Source organism: Dromiciops gliroides, chromosome 2 (assembly GCF_019393635.1).
Source record: "Dromiciops gliroides isolate mDroGli1 chromosome 2, mDroGli1.pri, whole genome shotgun sequence".
NCBI lineage: Eukaryota > Metazoa > Chordata > Mammalia > Microbiotheria > Microbiotheriidae > Dromiciops > Dromiciops gliroides.
In genome coordinates, this window is record NC_057862.1 from 296,989,538 (window position 1) to 297,009,682 (window position 20,145).

The 20,145-nt window shown below is 42.0% G+C and overlaps 1 protein-coding gene across 2 annotated transcripts in view; it reads right to left on the minus strand.

The window, feature by feature from the left end:
* EVL (Enah/Vasp-like) overlaps window positions 1-20,145 on the minus strand; it is a 289,813-nt gene that overhangs the window by 199,529 nt on the left and 70,139 nt on the right. Inside the window, exon 1 of one of the 2 annotated variants that reach the window (XM_043989736.1) lies at window positions 7,692-8,283. The exons of the other annotated variant lie outside the window; for it this stretch is intronic. Within the exon in view, the coding sequence (XP_043845671.1) occupies window positions 7,692-7,714 (23 nt within the window). The 5' untranslated portion in view covers window positions 7,715-8,283. Of the gene's footprint in view, window positions 1-7,691; window positions 8,284-20,145 lie in introns of those variants that run through there. 2 annotated transcript variants of the gene reach the window in all.

The window sequence follows — 20,145 nt, forward strand, 5'->3', positions numbered from 1 at the left end:
AAGATATTTGAATGGTTTGCCACTTCCTTCTCTAGCTATTTTACAGCTGAGGAAACTGAGGCAAACAGAGTTAAATTACCTGCCCAGGGTCATACTGCTAGTGTCTGAGGTGGCTTTGAACTCAGGTCTTTCTGATTCCAGGCCCACAGGGAATTTAGAATCTGAATTGTCAATGACTGGATTTCAGGCAAAGTGTTTAATCTTTGGGGGTAGGGGTGGGTGGGAAGGCTGGGCAGGAATAATAGCATCATTGATTTAGAAATGGAAGGTACCTTCTAGATCATCTAATCAAATCCACATATTTTTTAGATGAGGAACTTGAGGCCCAGAGATGTTAAATAATTTTTTTTTTTTGTGGAGCAATCAGGGTTAAGTGACTTGCCCAGGGTCACACAGCTAGTAAGTATCAAGTGTCTGAGGCCAGATTTGAACTCAGGTCCTCCTGAATCCAGGGCCAGTGATTTATCTACTGCACCACCTAGCTGCCCCTGTTAAATAATTTTTTGGCAGGGTTTGAGTAGCCTACACTCAGTGCTTTTCTATGACATTGGTTTTAAAACGATTTTATGAAAAAGTACCCTTTAGTGATACAAGAACAAATATTTTGCTTCCTTTAAGTAAAGAATTCTGGGGGGCAGCTAGGTGGCGCAGTGGATAAAGCACTGGCCCTGGATTCAGGAGTACCTGAGTTCAGGTCCAGCCTCAGACACTTGACACTTACTAGCTGTGTGACCCTGGGCAGGTCACTTAACCCCCACTGCCCTGCAAAAAAAAAAAAAAAAAAAAGAATTCTGGGGTCCCATCTTCCTAGAAGACACCAGAGGCATAGCTTCTATAGTAATGCCAGAGCAACACGGGATTTAGAGTTGGAAGTGACCTTGGAGGTCATCTAATCTAGACTTCAGATTTTACAGATGTCCATTTTCAGTTTGGTTCACTTGTCTTTCAGTTGTGTCCAACCTTCCATGACCTCCTTTGGTGTTTTCTCGGCAGAGATACAACAGTGGTTTACCATTTCCTTCTCCAGTTCATTTTATAGATGAGAAAACTGAGGCAAACAGGGTTAAGTGAGTTGCCTGGCATCTAATAGCTAATAAGCATCTGAGGCCAGATTTGAACTGAAGATGAGTTGTCCTGACTCCAGGCTCTATCCACTGCACCACCTAGCTGCCATTTTACAGAAGAGGAAATCAAGGCACAGAGAAAGGAAGTGACTTAGCCAAAGTCACTGTAACGATTGGAATGACGCCACCTGCTGGATACTTACTGTAGAAGAGTTCTGCCCATGAAGCGAAGGTCTTTGAGGGCAAGACCAGGAGTCTTTTCTTTGGCGGGAGGAAGTGACGCGGACTAGTGGGAGGAGGAAGGAAGAGACTGGCGCTGACTCTGGGGCTCTTTCCTCTGGACTCTGGTGGAGAAGGGAGCTAGAAATGTGCTCTCCCTTTAAAAGATAGGAATCTAGGCCTTTCTCTCTTTACCAAATTCTTATTCTTCTTAATAAATGCTTAAAAGCCTAACTCTTGCTAAAGCTTATAATTTATTGGCGACCACTCATTAGATATTTTAGACAGACAAGCTAGAATTTTAGCCCTTAACATCACAAAGGCGGTAAGTGGCTGAGCTGGAACTTTAACCCAGAGCTTCTGAATCCAAATTCAGTGTTCCTTCTTCCCACATAACTTTATGACATTCAATAACCCAAGCAGGAATATGAGCATTAGAAGCAATTGATCCTTTGACCTGTTGACACTTAGAGAACTTTGCAATATTCCTCTAACTCAAGGGCTCCCTTTTATTTTTAGCTGGGACCACCACTGCTACACACATTAGTCCCACCAGTGACCACTACTCTTGTTCTGTGGGATCACAGTATCCTAGATTTAGAGATGGAAGGGACTTCTGGTCATCGAGTTCACCCCCTTCATTTTACAGATCAGGAAACTGAGGCCCAGAGAAGAGATACTTGCCATGTAGATGCTCAAAATGATGTGAATTGAATTATAAAGACAGTTGCCCTACACACAGAGAGATCTTTCCAATGGCACCCACATATAATCCAGAAAACCCTGTCATCTTTAAATAGAAAGACTTTAGTCAAGGGGAGAGAAGTTGAGGGGTTGCCGCTAGGTGGTACAGTGGATAGACTGCCAGGCCTGGAGTCAGAAAGATTTATCTTCATGAGTTCAACTCTGGCCTTATACACTTACTAGCTGTGTAACCCTAGGCAAGTCACTTAACCCAGTTTGCCTCAGTTTCTTCATCTGTAAAATGAGAAAGAAATGGCAAACCACTCCAGTATCTTTACCAAGCAAACCCCAAATGGGTCATGGAGAGTCAGACACAACTGAACAACCGAAAAGTTGAGTTGTCATTTATAGATGGGGTTTAAGGTCACACAGGTAGTTAAGTAGAGTCAAGTCAAATCAACAAGCATTCATTAATAAATTATAAAGACATGAAGTCACTCAGTCTCACCTGGGACTTGGGAAATTATATACTAAACCCCAATCCTTGCTAGGAGGCAGTGTGATAGAAAGAGCATAGGATTTGGAATGACATCATGAAGGTTCTAATGATGAATCTGAGACACACAGTAGGTGCTTAATTCATGCTTGTTCCCCTTCTCACTTCCCTATTAGCTTTGTGACTTTGAGCAAGTCCCTTATGATCATAGGAATTAAAGCTGGAAAGTTAATCTTGGAAATTATGTAGTGAATTTGGTGTAAGACATTCATTTCCTAGTTGTGTGACCACAAGAAAGTCGCTTTAATTCTCTCAGTTTTAATTGCCTTATCTGTAAAGGGGGATAATTTTATTTATTTTTTTCACTCTTGACCTCACAGGGTTGTTGTAAAGATAGTGATTTGTAAATCAGAAAGCACTATAGAAATGTGAGTTATCCCTATTGTTACTGACCAAGGCCACAAAGTAAGTCCCCAAAGTGACATTTGAACCCCGGGTCTTCTGACTCCTGAGGGACTGTATTTGTGTTATATCTTTCAGACTAGACTGGGAGCTTAGAATCATACAGGAACAGAGCTGAAATGGGCTACAATGGCCACAGGCTCCGACTCATAGCTGAAAATAAGTAATCTGATATATAACAACCTGAAAATAAATCTCTCTCTAACACCCCTAACAGGTTCTTTTCCTTCACCTCTGTGAACCTCAGTTTCCTCATGTGGCAAATTGGATAATACTATTTGACATATATATCTCACATGGTTATTGTGAAGAAAACACTTTGTAAACCATAAAGCATTATAGAAATGTGAGTTATTATTTAGCCCTTAATTATATTCTTACTTGTGTTGGTCTTGTGATTTTAGTTTTATAACCTCAGGCATAGTTGACTCCCCCCACCCTCGCCTCACACTTACAATCAGTTGTCAAACCTTGTCATTTTCATCTCTGCCCATCCCCTTTGTTTATTCAAAAGACCACCACCTTTATCATCTCCTAATTATCTTACATCTAACAACCTCCTCCCTCCCAATTCTCTACTCCATCATTAGATTGTGAGCTCCTGGAAGGCAGAGGCTTCTTTTGCCCTTTTTGTATACTCATGGCTCTGCACATTGCCTGGCACATAGTAGGTGCTTAATAAATGCTTATTGACTGACTCACATCCAGTGACACTGGCCTCCTCTTGCAAAATAATCCATCTCCCCACGTCAGGCATTTTGTCTGGCTGTCCTCCATGCCTAGAATGCTCTCTCTCCTCATCTCTGCGTTCTGGACTTCTTGGTTTCCTTCAAATTGTAACTGAAATCCCATCTTCTATAGGAAGCCTTTCCTGATCCCCCTTAATTCTAGTGCCTTCCCTTTCAGTTTATGCGATGGGTAGCTTGTTTGTGCATAGCTGTTGACAAGTTGTCTCCTCCTCCTTGAAATCAGGGTCTATCTCTGCCTTTCTTTTATCCCCAGGGCTTAGCACACTGCCTGAAACACACTAGGTGCTTAATAAATGTTTATTGAGGGGGCAGCTAGGTGACGCAGTGGATAAAGCACCAGCCCTGGATTCAGGAGGACCTGAGTTCAAATCTGGCCTCAGACACTTGACATTTACTCACTGTGTGACCTTGGGCAAGTCACTTAACCCTCATTGCCCTGCAAAAAAATAAATGTTTATTGACTGCCTAACTCTCCACTCTAATCCATCCTATACACAGATGTCGAAGTGATTTTTCCTAAAGCACAGTTCTGATTATGTTACTTCCCTCCTCAATAAGCTCCAAATTCCTACTAGACTCAAATGCAATCTCCCTGATTTGTATAATTGTAAAGCCCTTCATTATCTGGGCCCATTCTTGTTGTATGTTATCCCCCCCCCCCCCACACACACACACACTTTCTATGGTTCAGAAGGCCTTGCTTCTCTACTCACATGAAATTTCACCTCCAGTTGTTGTGCCTTTGCAACGACTGACACTCCATTCCCAGAATGCACTCCTGTCTTACCTCTAACTTTCAGCAGTTTTCACCCCAGCTGCTGGTGCCTTCTTTCCCACCGAATAACCTTGTATTTATTCTGCATAGATTTATATGTTGCTTTCCCTGATTGATTATAAGCTCCTTGAAGGCAGGGATTGTCTTTTGCCTCTTTGTATCTCAAGTGGCTGGCATATAGCAGCCGATTCATAAATGCTTATTGAATTGAATTGAGGGCAGAGACAGTTCAATTTTTGTCTTTGCATCCCCAGCACCTAGCATGTTGTCTCGCATATAACAGGAGCTTAATAAATGTGTGTTGACTGATTCATGTTCATGTTGCATTCCTTCTAACTCCACTGTGAGCTCCGAATCATAGAATCTTTAAACTTAGTAGAACTAAGAGTTCATCTAATAGAACCAAAATTCTTTCTATAAAATTCCTGACAAGTGACATCTAGCTTTTGCTCGAAGAGCTTTCGTAGTGATGAGGAACCCACTACCTCCAGAAACAGGGCATTTTACTTCTCTAATACTCTCATCATTCAGAGGTTCATTGTCGTTATTTTTTCCCTTCTTCCTTTCCCCCATATCAAACCTAAATCTAATAATTCCAGCCTTCTGGGAACAACCAGAACAAGTCTAATCTCTCTTCTAAATGACAATTTTTCAAACATCTGCCACTAATGCTCACATCCCTTCTCACATCAATTCCCACCATCCCACCTCTGTCTTCTCAAGGCTAAGTAGTACTAGTTCCTTTAACCAAGATTCATTCAGACTGATTTTGGTGTCTTTCCCTTTCCTGATAGCCCTTCCAATCTTCAGGAAACCAACATTCTTTCTCAAATGGGTTGCCTGGAACTAAGAACAATTCTCCAGGTGCAGTCTGACTAGGACAGAGTCCATAGACAATCATCTCTCCAGTCCTGAGGACTGAATTCACTTTATTGGCAAGATCTTTAAGAATGGAAATAGGTTTTTTTTGTTTTGTTTTGTTTTAGTGAGGCAATTGGAGTTAAGTGACTTGCCCAGGGCCACACAGCTAGTGTCAAATGTCTGAGGCTTCCGGATTTGAACTCAGGTCCTTCTGAATCCAGGGCCAGTGCTTTATCCACTGCGCCACCTAGCTGCCCCCAGAAATAGGTTTTTAATACTTCCTTATATACCTCATATAGCCAGTGTGGTATAATGGGAAAAGAGTCTGGATTTGGAGTCAGGGTCTGGGTTTTAATCTCTCCACCATTTACTAGCTATTTCCTGTCTCTGATACTTATTACTTGTGTAACCTTGTGCAACAAGTTAGACTAGACGATCTCAAAAGATTCTTTCAAATTCTAAAATGAAGTGACTTAAAAAGGTAAGCACTTTGAGGTCATGAGCTGTCTCTGTGTCCATAGTGCCTAGCATAGTGCCTGTAATACAGTAGGTATTTTAATAAATGTTTGTTGAATGAGTGTCTGTTATCATTGAATGGGCTACAGTTAACAGTGCTCTGGTAACTGCGGTTACACAGCATTCTAACAGATTCCAGGAACACCCCTTCACTCAGGCCAAAGAAACCTGCTGGCAAGTGTGAAATGCCACCAAGTCCTAATTTCTACCATTGGTTATAGCAAATTGTCCTTGTAGTATAAGATCAGAGCTTCCTTACCATCTATGACCTCTTTCCACCCATAAGAATTAGCCTTTCCAAATTCCAACAGTAAGGAGCAACCCTTTCAAAGACAACACAGACAGAAATCCTTGGATTTTAAGAGCCAAGTTTATTGAAAGACATCCACAGCCCAGCACTGTAACTTACCTCTTCTGTATGAAAAGGGTTCCTCCCTCTTTCATTCATTCCTTACTCACTCTTAGAAATATCTACTAAGGCAGTTGTTTCATGATTATTTTTAACAAGGGCCTAGGTGGTAGATCAGAAAAAGGTTTTGTGGTGATGGCTGTAAGGCTGTCACAGAGTCCTGGTGGATTGGAAGCAAGGGACTTGAATTCAAAGGACCTGTCTTTGAATCTTAACTTTGCCATTTCCTGGCTGTATGACCTTAGAGAAATTACTGAAACCCATTGAACCTCAGTTTCCTCATCTGTAAAATGAGGTAATAGATTAGATGATCTTTGAGGTCCTTCAATCTCTGCCATACAATCTTCTATGATTGAACGGTCCCTTCTTGCACTGTCATTCCACGTTCTGTGATTCTAAGGTCCCTTCTTCCTGTGACATTTCATATTCTGTGATTCCAAGGTCCCTTCTTATTCTGACATTCCACATTCTATGATTCTAAGTTCTCTTCCAGTTCTAACCCGACTCACTAGTCTTTCCAGCTGTTATAATGCTTAGGTTTGGCATAAAAATAAAGAGTAAATCATGCTCAGAAAACCAGAGGCTTGCAGGGGTCAGGAATCCCAGCAAACACTCCTTCAAAAGCTCACAAGAGGTGGCAACATATATAGAATCCGTCTGTTTGCCTTTTCAGCCCTGCCCCCCTTAATTTTCATTTCTCCCAAACTACCCTTCCCACACTGATACTCAGGGATGGGTTCTCTGAGGAAAGAGGGGGCAAGTCAGCTTCACAAAAGATGCTAATTTAGAACATTAATAACTGCAGCAGTAGCAGCTGAACCGCTTACAAACAGCAAAGAGAAAGCCTGCTTAGGAAAACCCTTCCAACAGGCTTCACCCGGAGCTCCCCAGCCAGGAGATTATTATTAAAAATAACAAACATCTGATGGAGTCAACGCCAAATCTCAGCTCTGCAGACTTGCCAAATTCTCCGGCTTCAGCTACCACCATTAACATTCTTTTCATTCCCCCCCCCCTTTATTTATTTATTTTTTAAAGGAGCATCTCTCTCTATCTCTCCTGGGTTTGACAAAGGGTGGACCGATGCTGGGCTGTTTGGTATTCAGAGCCCCACACCGGCATCCAGGTGGGTCTTAATCAATTCGTGCAACAGAAAAATCAGTTATCTGGCTATCACTTCAGCCTTCACTTAGCATCCTTTCCCTGGATCCCGGGCTTTATATCCCCCCCCTCCCCCCCCCCCAATCTCCCCAAACCCTGTGTACCCGCCAACAAATATTGAAGTCAGCCCTGCCTGGAGGCAGCAGCAGCAGCCAGATCCCAGAGTGTCATTACACAGCAAAAAAGAAGAAAGAAAGAAAAAAGGGGGGAAAAAAGAAAGAGGGAAAAAACCACCACCCAATAAGCTTAGAACAAAACGCCAGGCTCAGGCTGATGCAGGAAAGCGGGAGCCTACCTGAATTCTTCAAATGCAAACATGGCCTAGTAGGAGGCAGCTTCCTTGGGATCCACGGTAATCTCCCTGGCACGGAGGAGAACCATTTAGTTAGCGAGGCGGGCTGGCGGCGGCGCGGGTGTGGGAGCGCGAGCAGGAGGCTGGCGTTTTGCAACGTAGGGCCGGGAAAGGTTTTCTGCAGACACTGGCCTGCGGCCTCGGGCTCCGCCAGCTGCTGACAAGGAGCAGCTAACGGGGAAGGCAGGAAGAAAACCATGTGATCAGCTCAGCAATTCTGATGAATGCAGCACCCTGGGAGCTGCCTTCTTCCACAGCGGTGGCAGGCAGGTTCTGGGCAGGACTCGACTGGGCCACGCGCTCAATCACAGATCGATTGGTTCCATCACCCCCCCCCCTCCCCCGGGGTTTGCATCTCTAAGGGAGGTGGGGGTTGGGGGGAGTCAGGAAGGAGAGAATGAGAAGCCAGTCTTTGTCATTGTCATCTGCTGGGCTAATTGGGTGAATCCAGCCGCAGCTTTCTGATCTTACTGGGATAGTGTGGCTAGCCTCATTCATTGGTAGTGGGGGATATCTGTACTAGGAGCAGCAAGGACACCCAGCCCAACTTGGGAAAAATCCTCAGAAATGTGATCGTGTCCCTTCTCTGCTCTCAAACCTTCCCTGCTGATTCCCTCCTGTCTCTCAAGTTCAAGACCCTTTCCCTAGGACAGCCTCCTTTGCGATCCGGCACCACCCGGGGTGACGGAGTTTAAATTTTGCCTCAGAAGCTTATTAGCCGAATTTGCCATAAGTCTGCACTAGTCTGCACCTTGTCGGAGTCTCAACGTCCTCATCTTTAAAATGAGAGGTTTGGGCTCAATGGCCTTCCCTTTCCAATCTTTTCTCATATCACTCTCCTTTAGCCCAGTTGTTCTCTCTGGTTGGAATATTCTCTATGTCTCATTTCATTACTGAATCCCTACCCATCATTTTAAGTTCCAGGAAAGGCATGGAGGCATAAGAGCACAGATATGGAGGAATGACTGTGTGTGAAGAAGTAAGAATGTGATTTTAAAATTCCTCTCAGATTTGACATTCGATCTTTCTATGATCATATAAGTATAATTGGATAAAGTCATAGAAAATTCTCCTGAGTCAAATTTCACTTTTACCAGTGATGATAATGATGGCTCCTCCCCTCCAAAAAACAAAAAAAGGAAAAAAAAATCTCAACAAACTTAGAACAAAACCCCAAGCTCAGGCTAATGTAGGAAACTGGGAGCTTACCTGTATTCTTCAAATGCAAACATATCCTAATAGAAGGCAGTTTCCCTTGGGATCCAGGGTAATCGCATAATTTTAAATGTCATTCTGATTTTTTGTTTCTTACACCTTTCTTGCTGTCCCACTGCTATGCAGAACCACAAGTAACTCAGAATGTTGTTTCAGGGTACAAGAAGACTGGGAAATTACCAATTGGGAAATTTGTTAAAATGTGAATATTTATAAAAGTTTAATTTGCCAAGAGCTTATAGCCCTGAGTTGTGGTTCTGCTCTGAGTCTTGTAATTGGTTAAATAATTTCATTAGTAAAATCACCAGGTCTAACATTCTAAAAGAGGCAAGCAGGTGCCTCAATGGATAGAACTTTGGGCCAGTAGTCAGGAACACCTAAATTCAAATCCAGCCCCAGATACTTCCTGTGGGACCCTGGTAAAGTCACTTAGCCTCTGATTGCCTGATAAAATGGATCCACTGGAAAAGGGAATGGCAACCCACGCCAGTATCTTTGCCAAGAAATCCCAAAATGAGTCACAAAGAATCAAAAACAACTGAACGACACAACATCCTAAGAGAAAATTTAGATGTCAAGAATTAGATGGCAATTTAGTAACCAGAGAAGGGAGAGGACACAGAGCTAGTCAGAAGCAGAGCCTAAACTCGCTTTTGACTCCTAAATCAACATTCATTCTGCTATTCCCACTCTTCTTTTCCTAGCAACTCTGATAGTGGGAAACTTAAATTAGGAATCATGGGCTCTGCTCCTGACTCTCTCACAAACTCACTGTGTGACCTTGAGCAAGGTCCTGGGAGGGAAGATCATAGAATTGTTGATTTGTAGCGGGAAAGGCCCTTGGGTAATCATCTAGTCTCCCCTCTCCTTTTTTTTTAATATGTAAAAACAAATTTATTTTAACATCAATTTAAAAAAAATTGTTCCAACTTCTCTTCCTCCTCTATTCCCACCCCCACCCACTAGAACCCAAGCATTTCAAAATAAATTATACATGAGTAGTCATGGAAAACATTCCCACATTAGCTAGGTTGTGAGAAAAAAACAGTCAAAAAACTCCCCAAACTTCAGACTAAGGAATTGTCAAAGAGAAAAAACATTTTTTTTTTTTAAATGTGTTTCCAGGGGCAGCTAGGTGGTGCTATCATGGGAAGGGAATAGGATGGAGGGAAATAGTTATGATGACTTTGCTGGGCTAATACGAAGAAAATTCTTTGTCAAGTTTAAGGTACATTATTTAGGGTATGATGAACAGGATACTATTAGAAAAACCTGGAAAGACCTACATGAACTGAAGCAGAGTGAAATGCACTGTATACAAAATAACAGCAATAGTGTAAAATGATCTGCTGGGAAGCATGCGGTTATTTTCAGCAAGGCAATGGTCCAATATAACCCTGAAGGACTATGAAAACGGCAACCCATCTACAGAGAAAGAAGTGATAGTATCTGAAATAGATGGAAACACATTTTTTTTCTTTTCTTTTTTTTTTCTTTTTTGGTGAGGCAATTGGGGGTGGGTGGCTTGCCCGGGATCATGTGGCTGGTGGGTGTTGGGTGTGTGGGGCCGGATTTGGGCTCGGGTGCTCCTGGTTCCAGAGCCGGTGCTCTGTCTGCTGCACCACCCTCTCCTTTTAAAGAGGAGGAATCTCAGGTCCTGAGGAGTTGGGTAATTTGCCCAAGATCACACAGGTACTAAATGACACAGTTGGGATTCCCACTTGGGCCACTGGACCCTAAATTCATTAATTACCCTTTCACTAGCACTATATGAGGCAGAGTAAGAACTTCAAATCTCAAGTTGTCAACAGGTGTCTTCTAAGTCTTCATAGAAAATGTGCTTTGTTGGAGGGCAACCAAATCTGGCCTTTCAATGGGGTAACCCATTGATGCAATTAGACGGGGAGACAGAAGACTAAGCTTTTATCTCACCTCTTTTTCTGACTAGTTTTGTGACCTTTGGCCAGTTTGGAAGGGTGCAATGGGAGTATGTGAAATGTACAGTACTTTATTTTTTGTGCCTCAGTTTCCTCTTCTGTAAAAGAAGAGCATTTGGGAAGACTAGTCCCTATGACACTATCTCTCAAATGCTGACTGGCATAATGAGATTCATTCCCCCAATCTACCTGTTGACAGACGAATCATTATAGAAACATGATGGAAATAACAAGTCAGGGCCTGAACCTGGGGCAAACATTGATGCCTATGGCTACAAGCCCAGGAGAGAGGGTAAAAGCATGATGGAGTAGGAAGGCACCAGGGCAAGGTGGTTTGAACATGATACAGAACTGGGTACTATTGTGTTTGATTTGGGAGGGATCAATTATCAATCAAGCATTTATTAAGAGCCTACTGTGTGCCAAGTTCTGTATTAAGAATCAGGGATACAAAAAGATGCAAAAGACAGTCAAGGAACTTACAATCTAATGTGAGATACTACATGAAAAAAAAATATATACCGAAGAGTTGAAATTTCCATCCCATTCTTTTTAATACTTTCTAGGACTAAAATAAAAATTAAATTAAAAATAAAAGCTATGTTTAAAAGGTAGCAGCTTCCGGGCACCTAGGTGGCACAGTGGATAAAGCACCGTCTCTGGATTCAGGAGGACCTGAGATCAAATCTGGCCTCAGACACTTGACACTTACTAGCTGTGTGACCCTGGGCAAGTCACTTAACCCCCGCCTCACCAAAACAAACAAAAACAAAAACCCAAACAAATAAAAGGTAGCAGCTTCACCCAGAAGCTAACAATCTGTGTGAAAAATATAGAACATCAAGATGATTTTGATCATGTCTTCAAATATATAACATGAGGAAGAGGGCCTATATTTGTTCTATTTTTTGCAGAAGGGAAAGCTAGGACCATTGTTGTTCAGTTGTTTCAGTTGTGTCTGTCTCTATGTGACCCCTTTTAGGGGAGTGATTTGCCATTTCCTTCTCCAGCTCATTTTACACAGGAGGAACTAAGCCAAATGGGGTTAAGTGACTTCCTCAGGTTCACATAGCTAGCAAGTGTCTGAGGTTGGATTTGAACTTCATGACTTCAGGTCCAGCACTCTGCCACTGTGCCATCTAGCTACAGAACTAGGACCAATGAGTATCAAGTTGTAGGGAGGGAGATTTCAAATAAAGCTGCCTAATAATTCTAGCCTTCCCACGATGTGATGAACTTCCTCATGAGGCAGAGGTTCCTTATCACAAGAGATGCTGAAAAAGAGGTTAATTGATCACTTGGTGGTAGTTTTGTGGCATCAGTGAGCTACATAACCTTTAAGATCCCTTTAAACTAGAAGATTCTTAAAGTCCAAGTTCAAGTTGAGGTGTGTAAGGAATACATTTCTCCGCCTGCCCAGCTAATCAAAGAAGCCCAAGGAAGCTCAGAAATCCCTGTGAGGGAAGCTGAGTTACCCTGTAAAAGATCAGAAATAACAAGGGGGCAGCTAGGTGGCACAGTGGTTAAAGCACTGGCCTTGGATTCAGGAGTACCTGAGTTCAAATCCAGCCTCAGACACTTGACAGTTACTAGCTGTGTGACCCTGGGCAAGTCACTTAACCCTCATTGACCTTCAAAAGAGAAAAAAGATCAGAAATAACAGCCCAAAGACCCTTTTCCTGTTTTAGGAGTCTTCTACCCCCACCCCTCCATTCCCACTAGCCTAAATCAGTACTAGCCCCTAGCTTCGGGCTCCTGGAGCTCTTCCCCCAGTGTTTATTCTGCTTTATTCTAATAGACCCAGATAAGAATCCTCTAAAAAACCACCAGACTTTACTGGTTTGGGAGAGGGCACCCTAGGGAAATGCCCTATTCTAACCAGGAACCCAGAAGACCTGACTTGATTCCATCATTCTCCCTGACTACCCTTTATTTTGGGAGCATGTCTATTCAGTAAAGATGTTTTTCTTTGCTGTCTTCTTGGGAGCTTCTTATTTCCTTCCACTGGGCCCATGTATCACAAACTTTCCTATATCTGTATTGACATCTCCTCCATGAAGTCTTTTCTGATTCTTCCAGCCAAAAGTCATCTTTGTCTCTCCCAATTTGTTTAAAAGCATTTTGTCTGGATATCTGACTTACTCTTTATCATACTCAACCTTGTATCATACTTATCTCCAGGCATGGCTTATCTCCACCTCCCGCCTTTAAAATATCACCAGTCATCTTGACCCATGTCCTGCTGCTGGACCCCAATGGCGCTGGAGGAGAGAGTGAGGCTGATGACTTTGCCCATTTCTGCCTCACTTAATTAAATCCAGTTCATTTACAAGTCAAGCCACTGCCCTCCTGATGTCATTGGTCCTCTCTGGGAATGGAGGACAAACAACAACAATTCTAAAGGACAGAGACTACATCTTGTTTTATCTTTCTATCTTTTATGTTTAGCATAGAGTCTTATACATAATAAGGACTTAATACATATTTGCTGAATGGAATTCTCTGATTTATTTTTTTTTCATTAATATGGAATCTCAGAGTTGGAAGGGACCCAAGAGGCTATTTCTTTTATGGTTGATTTCATAAGTGGTCATCCAGTTTTTGCTCAAGTGAAGGAAACCTCCTGACTTTTCCCATGTCACTTTAGAAAAGTTATAATTATTAGGAAGCTTTTCTTTTTCCTTTAAGTCCATCCTAGGTTGGAGGGTCAGCCTGATAAATAAGCATTTCTGGGTAGAATTGTCTAATAATAATAATTACTCTCCTAGATTGCCGAAGTTGCAAAGGGTAGAGGCTAAGTTAAGGACACTAGTAGCATCTGGAAGCTTGGGTCACCTCCAGGGAACACCCTAACAGGAAGAGTCAAGCTCAGTCTGTGTCCACATCTGGAAGAAAAGGGGAAAGCAGAGTCTGCCTTCCAGATGTGTAACAGCCATATGGGTATCAGGAAATATTGGATTGACTGACAACATTTGCTCCCTTTTCTTTTTCACCCGGAGGGCAGGCATATGACATAGCTGTGTTCATTTACAGATATGGACCAATCCCCCACGATATACAAAATACAGTCCTAGGAACTGTGGGCAATATAAGATAAATAAGACACCCATTGTCTCAGTGCTCAAATTGCTCCTCTTCTTCCTTCTCCTCCTTCTCCTCCTCCTCCTCATCACAACAAATACATTTTTATGGCATGTCACAAAACGCCTTCCCCACAATTATGTATAGGTAGTTATGGCAAATGGTAAAACTGAAAGAAATGAATCAGCTAGCCCATAGTCACAAAGTTAGTAAAACAACAACAACAAAAACAACAAAAACCCCAAAAACAAAACAAAAAACCCAAACCCCAAAACACAAAGTTAGTCAACATCAGAAGCAGGACTCAACCCCAGACCTGATGTCACGTCCAGTGTTTTTTCCATTATACAACACTTTTGATCTAACAGGGGAGTCTTGAGACTTGGAGAGGCCAAGAGGACTTGGTCATGATAGGCCTATGTGACTAATGAAACATAGAATGCCCCCATTCATTGGCACCCACCCAGCTAATTCCTGCAATTGCTTCTTTCCTGTGCTTGCATCTTAAGTTTGGTCTATATAGCAGTGTCAGTCAGTCAGTCAGTCCATAATCATTTATTAAGCACTTATTATATATCAGGTGCTGTGCTAAGCACTGGAAACACAAAGAAAGGTAAAAACCACCAGTTGGGCAGATGGTGCTTGGCATGATCTCTCCCTTGCCTCACAGGTACTTTATGACCTCAATAACTGTTTTCTAAAGTGACTGAAAGAGCATGCTCTTGCTTGAGAGCTCCCATTGGAAAATTCTGGATTGCTTGATCATGATTAGAACACTCTGTAATGCTTTGCTTAGCATGAGATTACTTTGTGATGCTAATAACTGGTTTACACTATGGCTTTTTATGACATGTTACTAGAAACTATGTAAAACTTGTACATTGAGGCTCCCTGCCCCTTCAACAAGAGGGTTCTAAGCCAGAAAATGATTCCTAATGCTGGCAAATTCCAGACCAATCTGTGATACTGGATTTCTAGTCTCCAAAAAATCTATTCCATCCCTTTGTGGAAGACCAGCTGGCTCCTACTCAGAGAAGATATATTGCCAAAAAATATACTAGTATTTGGGTATTCTTGGATCCAGAGATGACTATGGGCTGATGTGTATAGGTTGGATGTCCTTGCCAATAAACACCCTTAACCAAATGAGTAGTGAGTGTGGACTTATTCATGCATGACTCAAGACCAAATTAAAACCCAGAGACAAGACATGTACCCAAATGACTGTAATGTAAATTAAAGTGCCAGTACATAGGAACAGTCCAAACAAAGAAAAATGAAAGATACTAGGATGGAGAAATCACTTTCAATGAGTGAGGTATTGAGGAGGAGGGAATTATCAAAGGCTTCATGGAAAAGGTGATATTTGAGTTGGACATTTTAAGAAAGGAAGGATTTCCACAGGTGGAGATGCAGGGTGGAGTTAGTCCACTTCAAGGATAGGCAATCCAAAGTAGCCAGCTGGGAGAGGATGGGACAAGAATGGGGAGGGCATGTTGAGTAATCCAGTTTAGTAATCAGTTTAGTTGGCACACAGGGCATATAATGGGGAGTATTGGAAGGTAAGGCTGAAAAGGCAGTTAGGAATGTGGCAGCACAGGCCACATACAGCACATATGAGCACCAGCCTTATCGGTGCCAACATCGTCAGCTCAAATCATTCTTTTATCAGCACTTTTTTTTTTATCCAAAGGGCTTTGACCCAATTCTTTATCTCAGTTGGCTACTAGAACACCTGGGAGAAGTAAAAATAGCAAATGTTCCTGAGAATTGATCAGAGGCAGATTGCAGATTTGGAATGGAAAACAATCAATAAGATCATTTTGTCCAAGTCTTCTTATTCTTGTGTGTGTCATGGACTCATTTTCAGTTGAGTGAAACCTATAGATCCTTCTTGAAATAATGTTTTTAAACACACAAAACAAAATAGTAATAATAAGGAAACCAATTATGCCGAAATAAAGCTCCCAAAATATTATAGAAAATAAGTTCACAGACCCAAACTTAAGGACCCCTGATTTAATCCAATTCCTTTATTTTACAGAAAAGGAAACTGAGACCCAGAGAAGATAAGTGAGTGGGTGACATAGGTAATAATTAGCCAATGATTTGTATGTAGGGCCTTTAATTCCACATCCAGGACTCTTTCCACTACATTGTTGACATGTAGTACACACCTATATGAGAAATGAAATATGTAGCTCTCCCTTATCTAACTTCTTCAGTTTAATTCAATAAATACTTATTACACCAGGAACCAGGGGGCTACAAGGAACAAAAACGACACAGTTTCTGCCTTCATCAAGTAATCAATCAATGATTAATAATTAAACTCCTGCTATATGTCGGGCACTCTCTTTATGGGGATTATAGACCAGGAAGACCTATAAACAAATAATTATAATACAGAATAATGCACAATGAGTACACAAGTTGAGTAGCAAGTACTCCATTGTTATCTATGGAATGTTAAGAGATGTTGAAGAAGGCTGTCAGAATGCTATGAGGATTCGCTGTGGAGGATTTAGAGGAGTATATGAATAAGAACCCAGATATCTAAATGGAGGGGAATGTGTGGAGGGGTTGCAGATGTCACTGATGGAACCACACCAATGAGATAATGCCTCCATCCCAATAGTAAAGTGACTAACAATGCAAAGTGACACTTTTAGCTTGAGGAGGAAGGATCATTATTAACTGGGAGTAGCAAGAGTAGCTCCTTAGAGAAGGTAGAGGTGGCATTTCTTTTCTTTTCTTTTCTTTTTTTTTTTTTTGGTGAGGCAATTGGGGTTAATTGACTTGCTTAGGGTCACACAGCTAGTAATTGTTAAGTGTCTGAGGTCAGATTTGAACTCAGGTCCTCCTGAAATCCAGGGCCTGTGCTCTATCCACTGCACCACCTAGCTGCCCCTAGAGGTGGCATTTCTATTGGCTTTGAAAGGACATGTGGAAATCTAGCATGTGGGAAAGGAGATGCAGGGAATATAACACGCCTGGCACAAGCTCTCTTAATATAGTTTGAGTTAGGCTGGGTATATCAAGGTAGAATACAAGAAGGATGCAGCATTCTCCTTTATGTGTAACTTCTGTTGCTCAAGGGAAGAGACTGAGTGATACATAGTTTAGGGTAGACCCCTAGGATCACATCCTTAGTGTCAGAGGGAAGCAATGGGGTTCCTCAGTCCCAACCTTAAGCCATACCTTTGGAAGTAGCAGTAGCTGGGAAGACTGTTAATACCAGTCCTGGACAATGGCTAATGCTGCTAAAGAAAAGTCCCTGGGCTTGGAATCAGGAAGAGTTATCTTCATCAGTTCAAATTTGGCCTCAGACACTTACTGACTGTGTGACCCTAGACAAGTCACTTAACTCTGCCTCAGTAAAATGAGCTGGAAGAGGAAATGGTAAAGCACTCCATTACCTTTTTAAGAAAACCCCCAAATTGGAGTTATGAAAAGTCAGAGACAACTGAACAATTAAAATCCTTGAATTATATCACTTATGGTAAGTGGTGTTTTTCCAACTGCCCCAATGAAATTCCTTAAGATCAGAGACCTGGCACATTGTAATGCTTAATAAATGCTTGCTGACTGACCAACTGTGCCTATTTGTCTTGACAAACCTAGTACTGCGTTCACAAGAGGAGTTCAAATGCCGGCTCTTCAAAAACCTGTCTCCCCTTACACCAGTCTGAACTCTGGAGCATGCACTATTCTCTCCCATCTCTATGTTTTTGTTCACACTTTTTCCTATTAATCAAATGCCCTCTCTCCCTTCTTTACGTATTGAATTCCTACTTAATCTTTAAAGTGCAAACAGAATGCACCCCACTCTGATACCATTTCCTGGGGATACTCTGCCCCCACCCCCCTAACCCCCCCCCCCCCGCCCCAACTCCCTTCACCAGCACTTTGTTTTGGCTGTTTCCTGGGTACTTATCACATAATATTGTGTGTTATAATCATCGAAATGTGCTTTATCCCACTACTAAACTAAAATCATGATGGGGATAATGCCTATATTTTATCAAAATTTTATTTCTTATAGTGTCAAGGACAGTGTTCTACATAGTCAGTGCTTCACTAAGTTGTTTCCGGATTCCTACATTCTCCACTCCTCTCTTTGATCTATAACCATGTACTCCAATTCAACATTTATTAAGCATCTACTTTGTGCAAAGTACTGTTGCTAGGTGCTGGGAATACAAAAATTTTAAAAAGTAGTCTCTGAGGGGCACCTAGGTGGTGCAGTGGATAGAACACCAGCTCGGGAGTCAGGAGAACCTGAGTTCAAATCCGGCCTCAGACACTTGACACTTACTAGCTACGGGACCCTGGGCAAGTCACTTAACCCCAAGCACCTCACTGAAAAAAAAAAAAAGTCTCTGACTTCAAGAAGCTTATATTCTACTGGGGGGATAGAGATAAAATATGCACCAAAACTGAAACAAAGAGAGTCATCAGCACTAATAACTGGGAGATGAGGGAAAACTTCCTGGAAAAGGTTTCAACTGAGCTGGAACTCTGATTGAAAGTAAAAATGCTGGGAGGTTGAGAAGACATTCTCAGCATAGGCGTAGGCTTGTGCAGGGACAGAGAGACATAGGAAATGGAATGTCAAGTTTCAGAAACAGCTTGTAGATTCAGATAGATTAAGTGATTTACCCAGAATCACACAGCTAGTAAATGTCCAATGAAGGATCAGAACCCAGGTTTTCTGTTTCCAAGCCCAGTGCCCTATCCATGTCACCATGCCAACTCTCCTAATGTGAGTTCATCTGGAATGAAATCTGGAAAGGCAGGTTGCATCCAGACTGAGGAGGGCTTTTAAAAACTGGCTGAAGATTTTATATCCTCCAGGAAATAGGGAACATGAAAGATTTGGGGGCAGGGGCTGGCATGGTTAGGCCTATCTATGCCTTAAGAAGATTATTTTGGCAACAATGTGGAGGTTGGATTAAAGAAAGGGGAGACTGGAAAGGGGAGGATCAGTTAGGAGGCGATTACAGTTTAGCAAAAAGGAGAATGGGGACCAAACTGGAGGAAAAGTGTGAGCATACAGAAGGGAACAGTTGGAAGAGATGTAGAGGCAACAATGAGATTTGGCAATTGATTAGATAAGAGGCAAAGAGTCAAGGATGACTGAGCTTGTTATCTGGGGTAACTGAAAAGATAGTGATAGGTGGTAGGGGGCAACTAGGTGGCACAGTGGATAAAGCACCAGCCCTAGATTCAGGAGGACCTGAGTTCAAATCCGGCCTCAGACACTTGACACTTACTGTGTTACCTTGGGCAAGTCACTTAACCCCCATTTCCTCGCAAAAAAAGGAAAGAAATATTAAAAAAGAATAGCGATGCCCTCCACAAAATGGCTAAGTTCTGAGGTGGGGCAGTTTTAGGGGAGAAGACAATGACTTCCATTTGGGACATTATTTGAGATGTCTACAAGGATATTCATTTGGAGATGTTCAAGAGGTATTTGGCAGCACAGGAGTAGAGGTAAGGAGGTAACACACATAGTCATGTACATATACATACACATACATGTATACATATAGATATAGGTATACATATATAACATACATATTATACATATATGTATAAGTATACATACACACACATATATTATGGTAATGTTTTACATAATTGCACATGTGTAACCTATATCTGAATGCTTACCATCTCAAGGAATGGGGAAGGGAGGGAGGTGTGAGATTTAGAGTGCTACCAACCTGTTGAGAAAGATATTGCAGGGAAGCTCTGCCATGAGGAGAAAGCATGTAACTTGGAAATCATGTGACTTTAGCATCCAGAAGTTACCGTCTGTTAGTTGTGTCAATCACTGCTACCAACCAATTAGATTGGAGCTGTGTGTAAGGACGGCCCGGCTTCCAGTTTCAGAGGGGGATTCTGGAAGAAGTCCCTGAGGAGGGGCTCTTTTTGGTGAGATGTGGGACACTCTTAGAGATAGTTAGATTTTTACCTCTCTCTCTCCTCACCAACTTCTGATGTACTGTAATAAATACTTAAAAGTCGAAACTCTTGCTAAAGCTTCTAATTTAAGGTGATCACTCATTAGATTTTAGACATCATAGCTAGAATTTTAGCCCCTTACAGAGGGAAGGAGGGATAGAATTTGAACTCAAAACTTTAAATTGAAATATTTG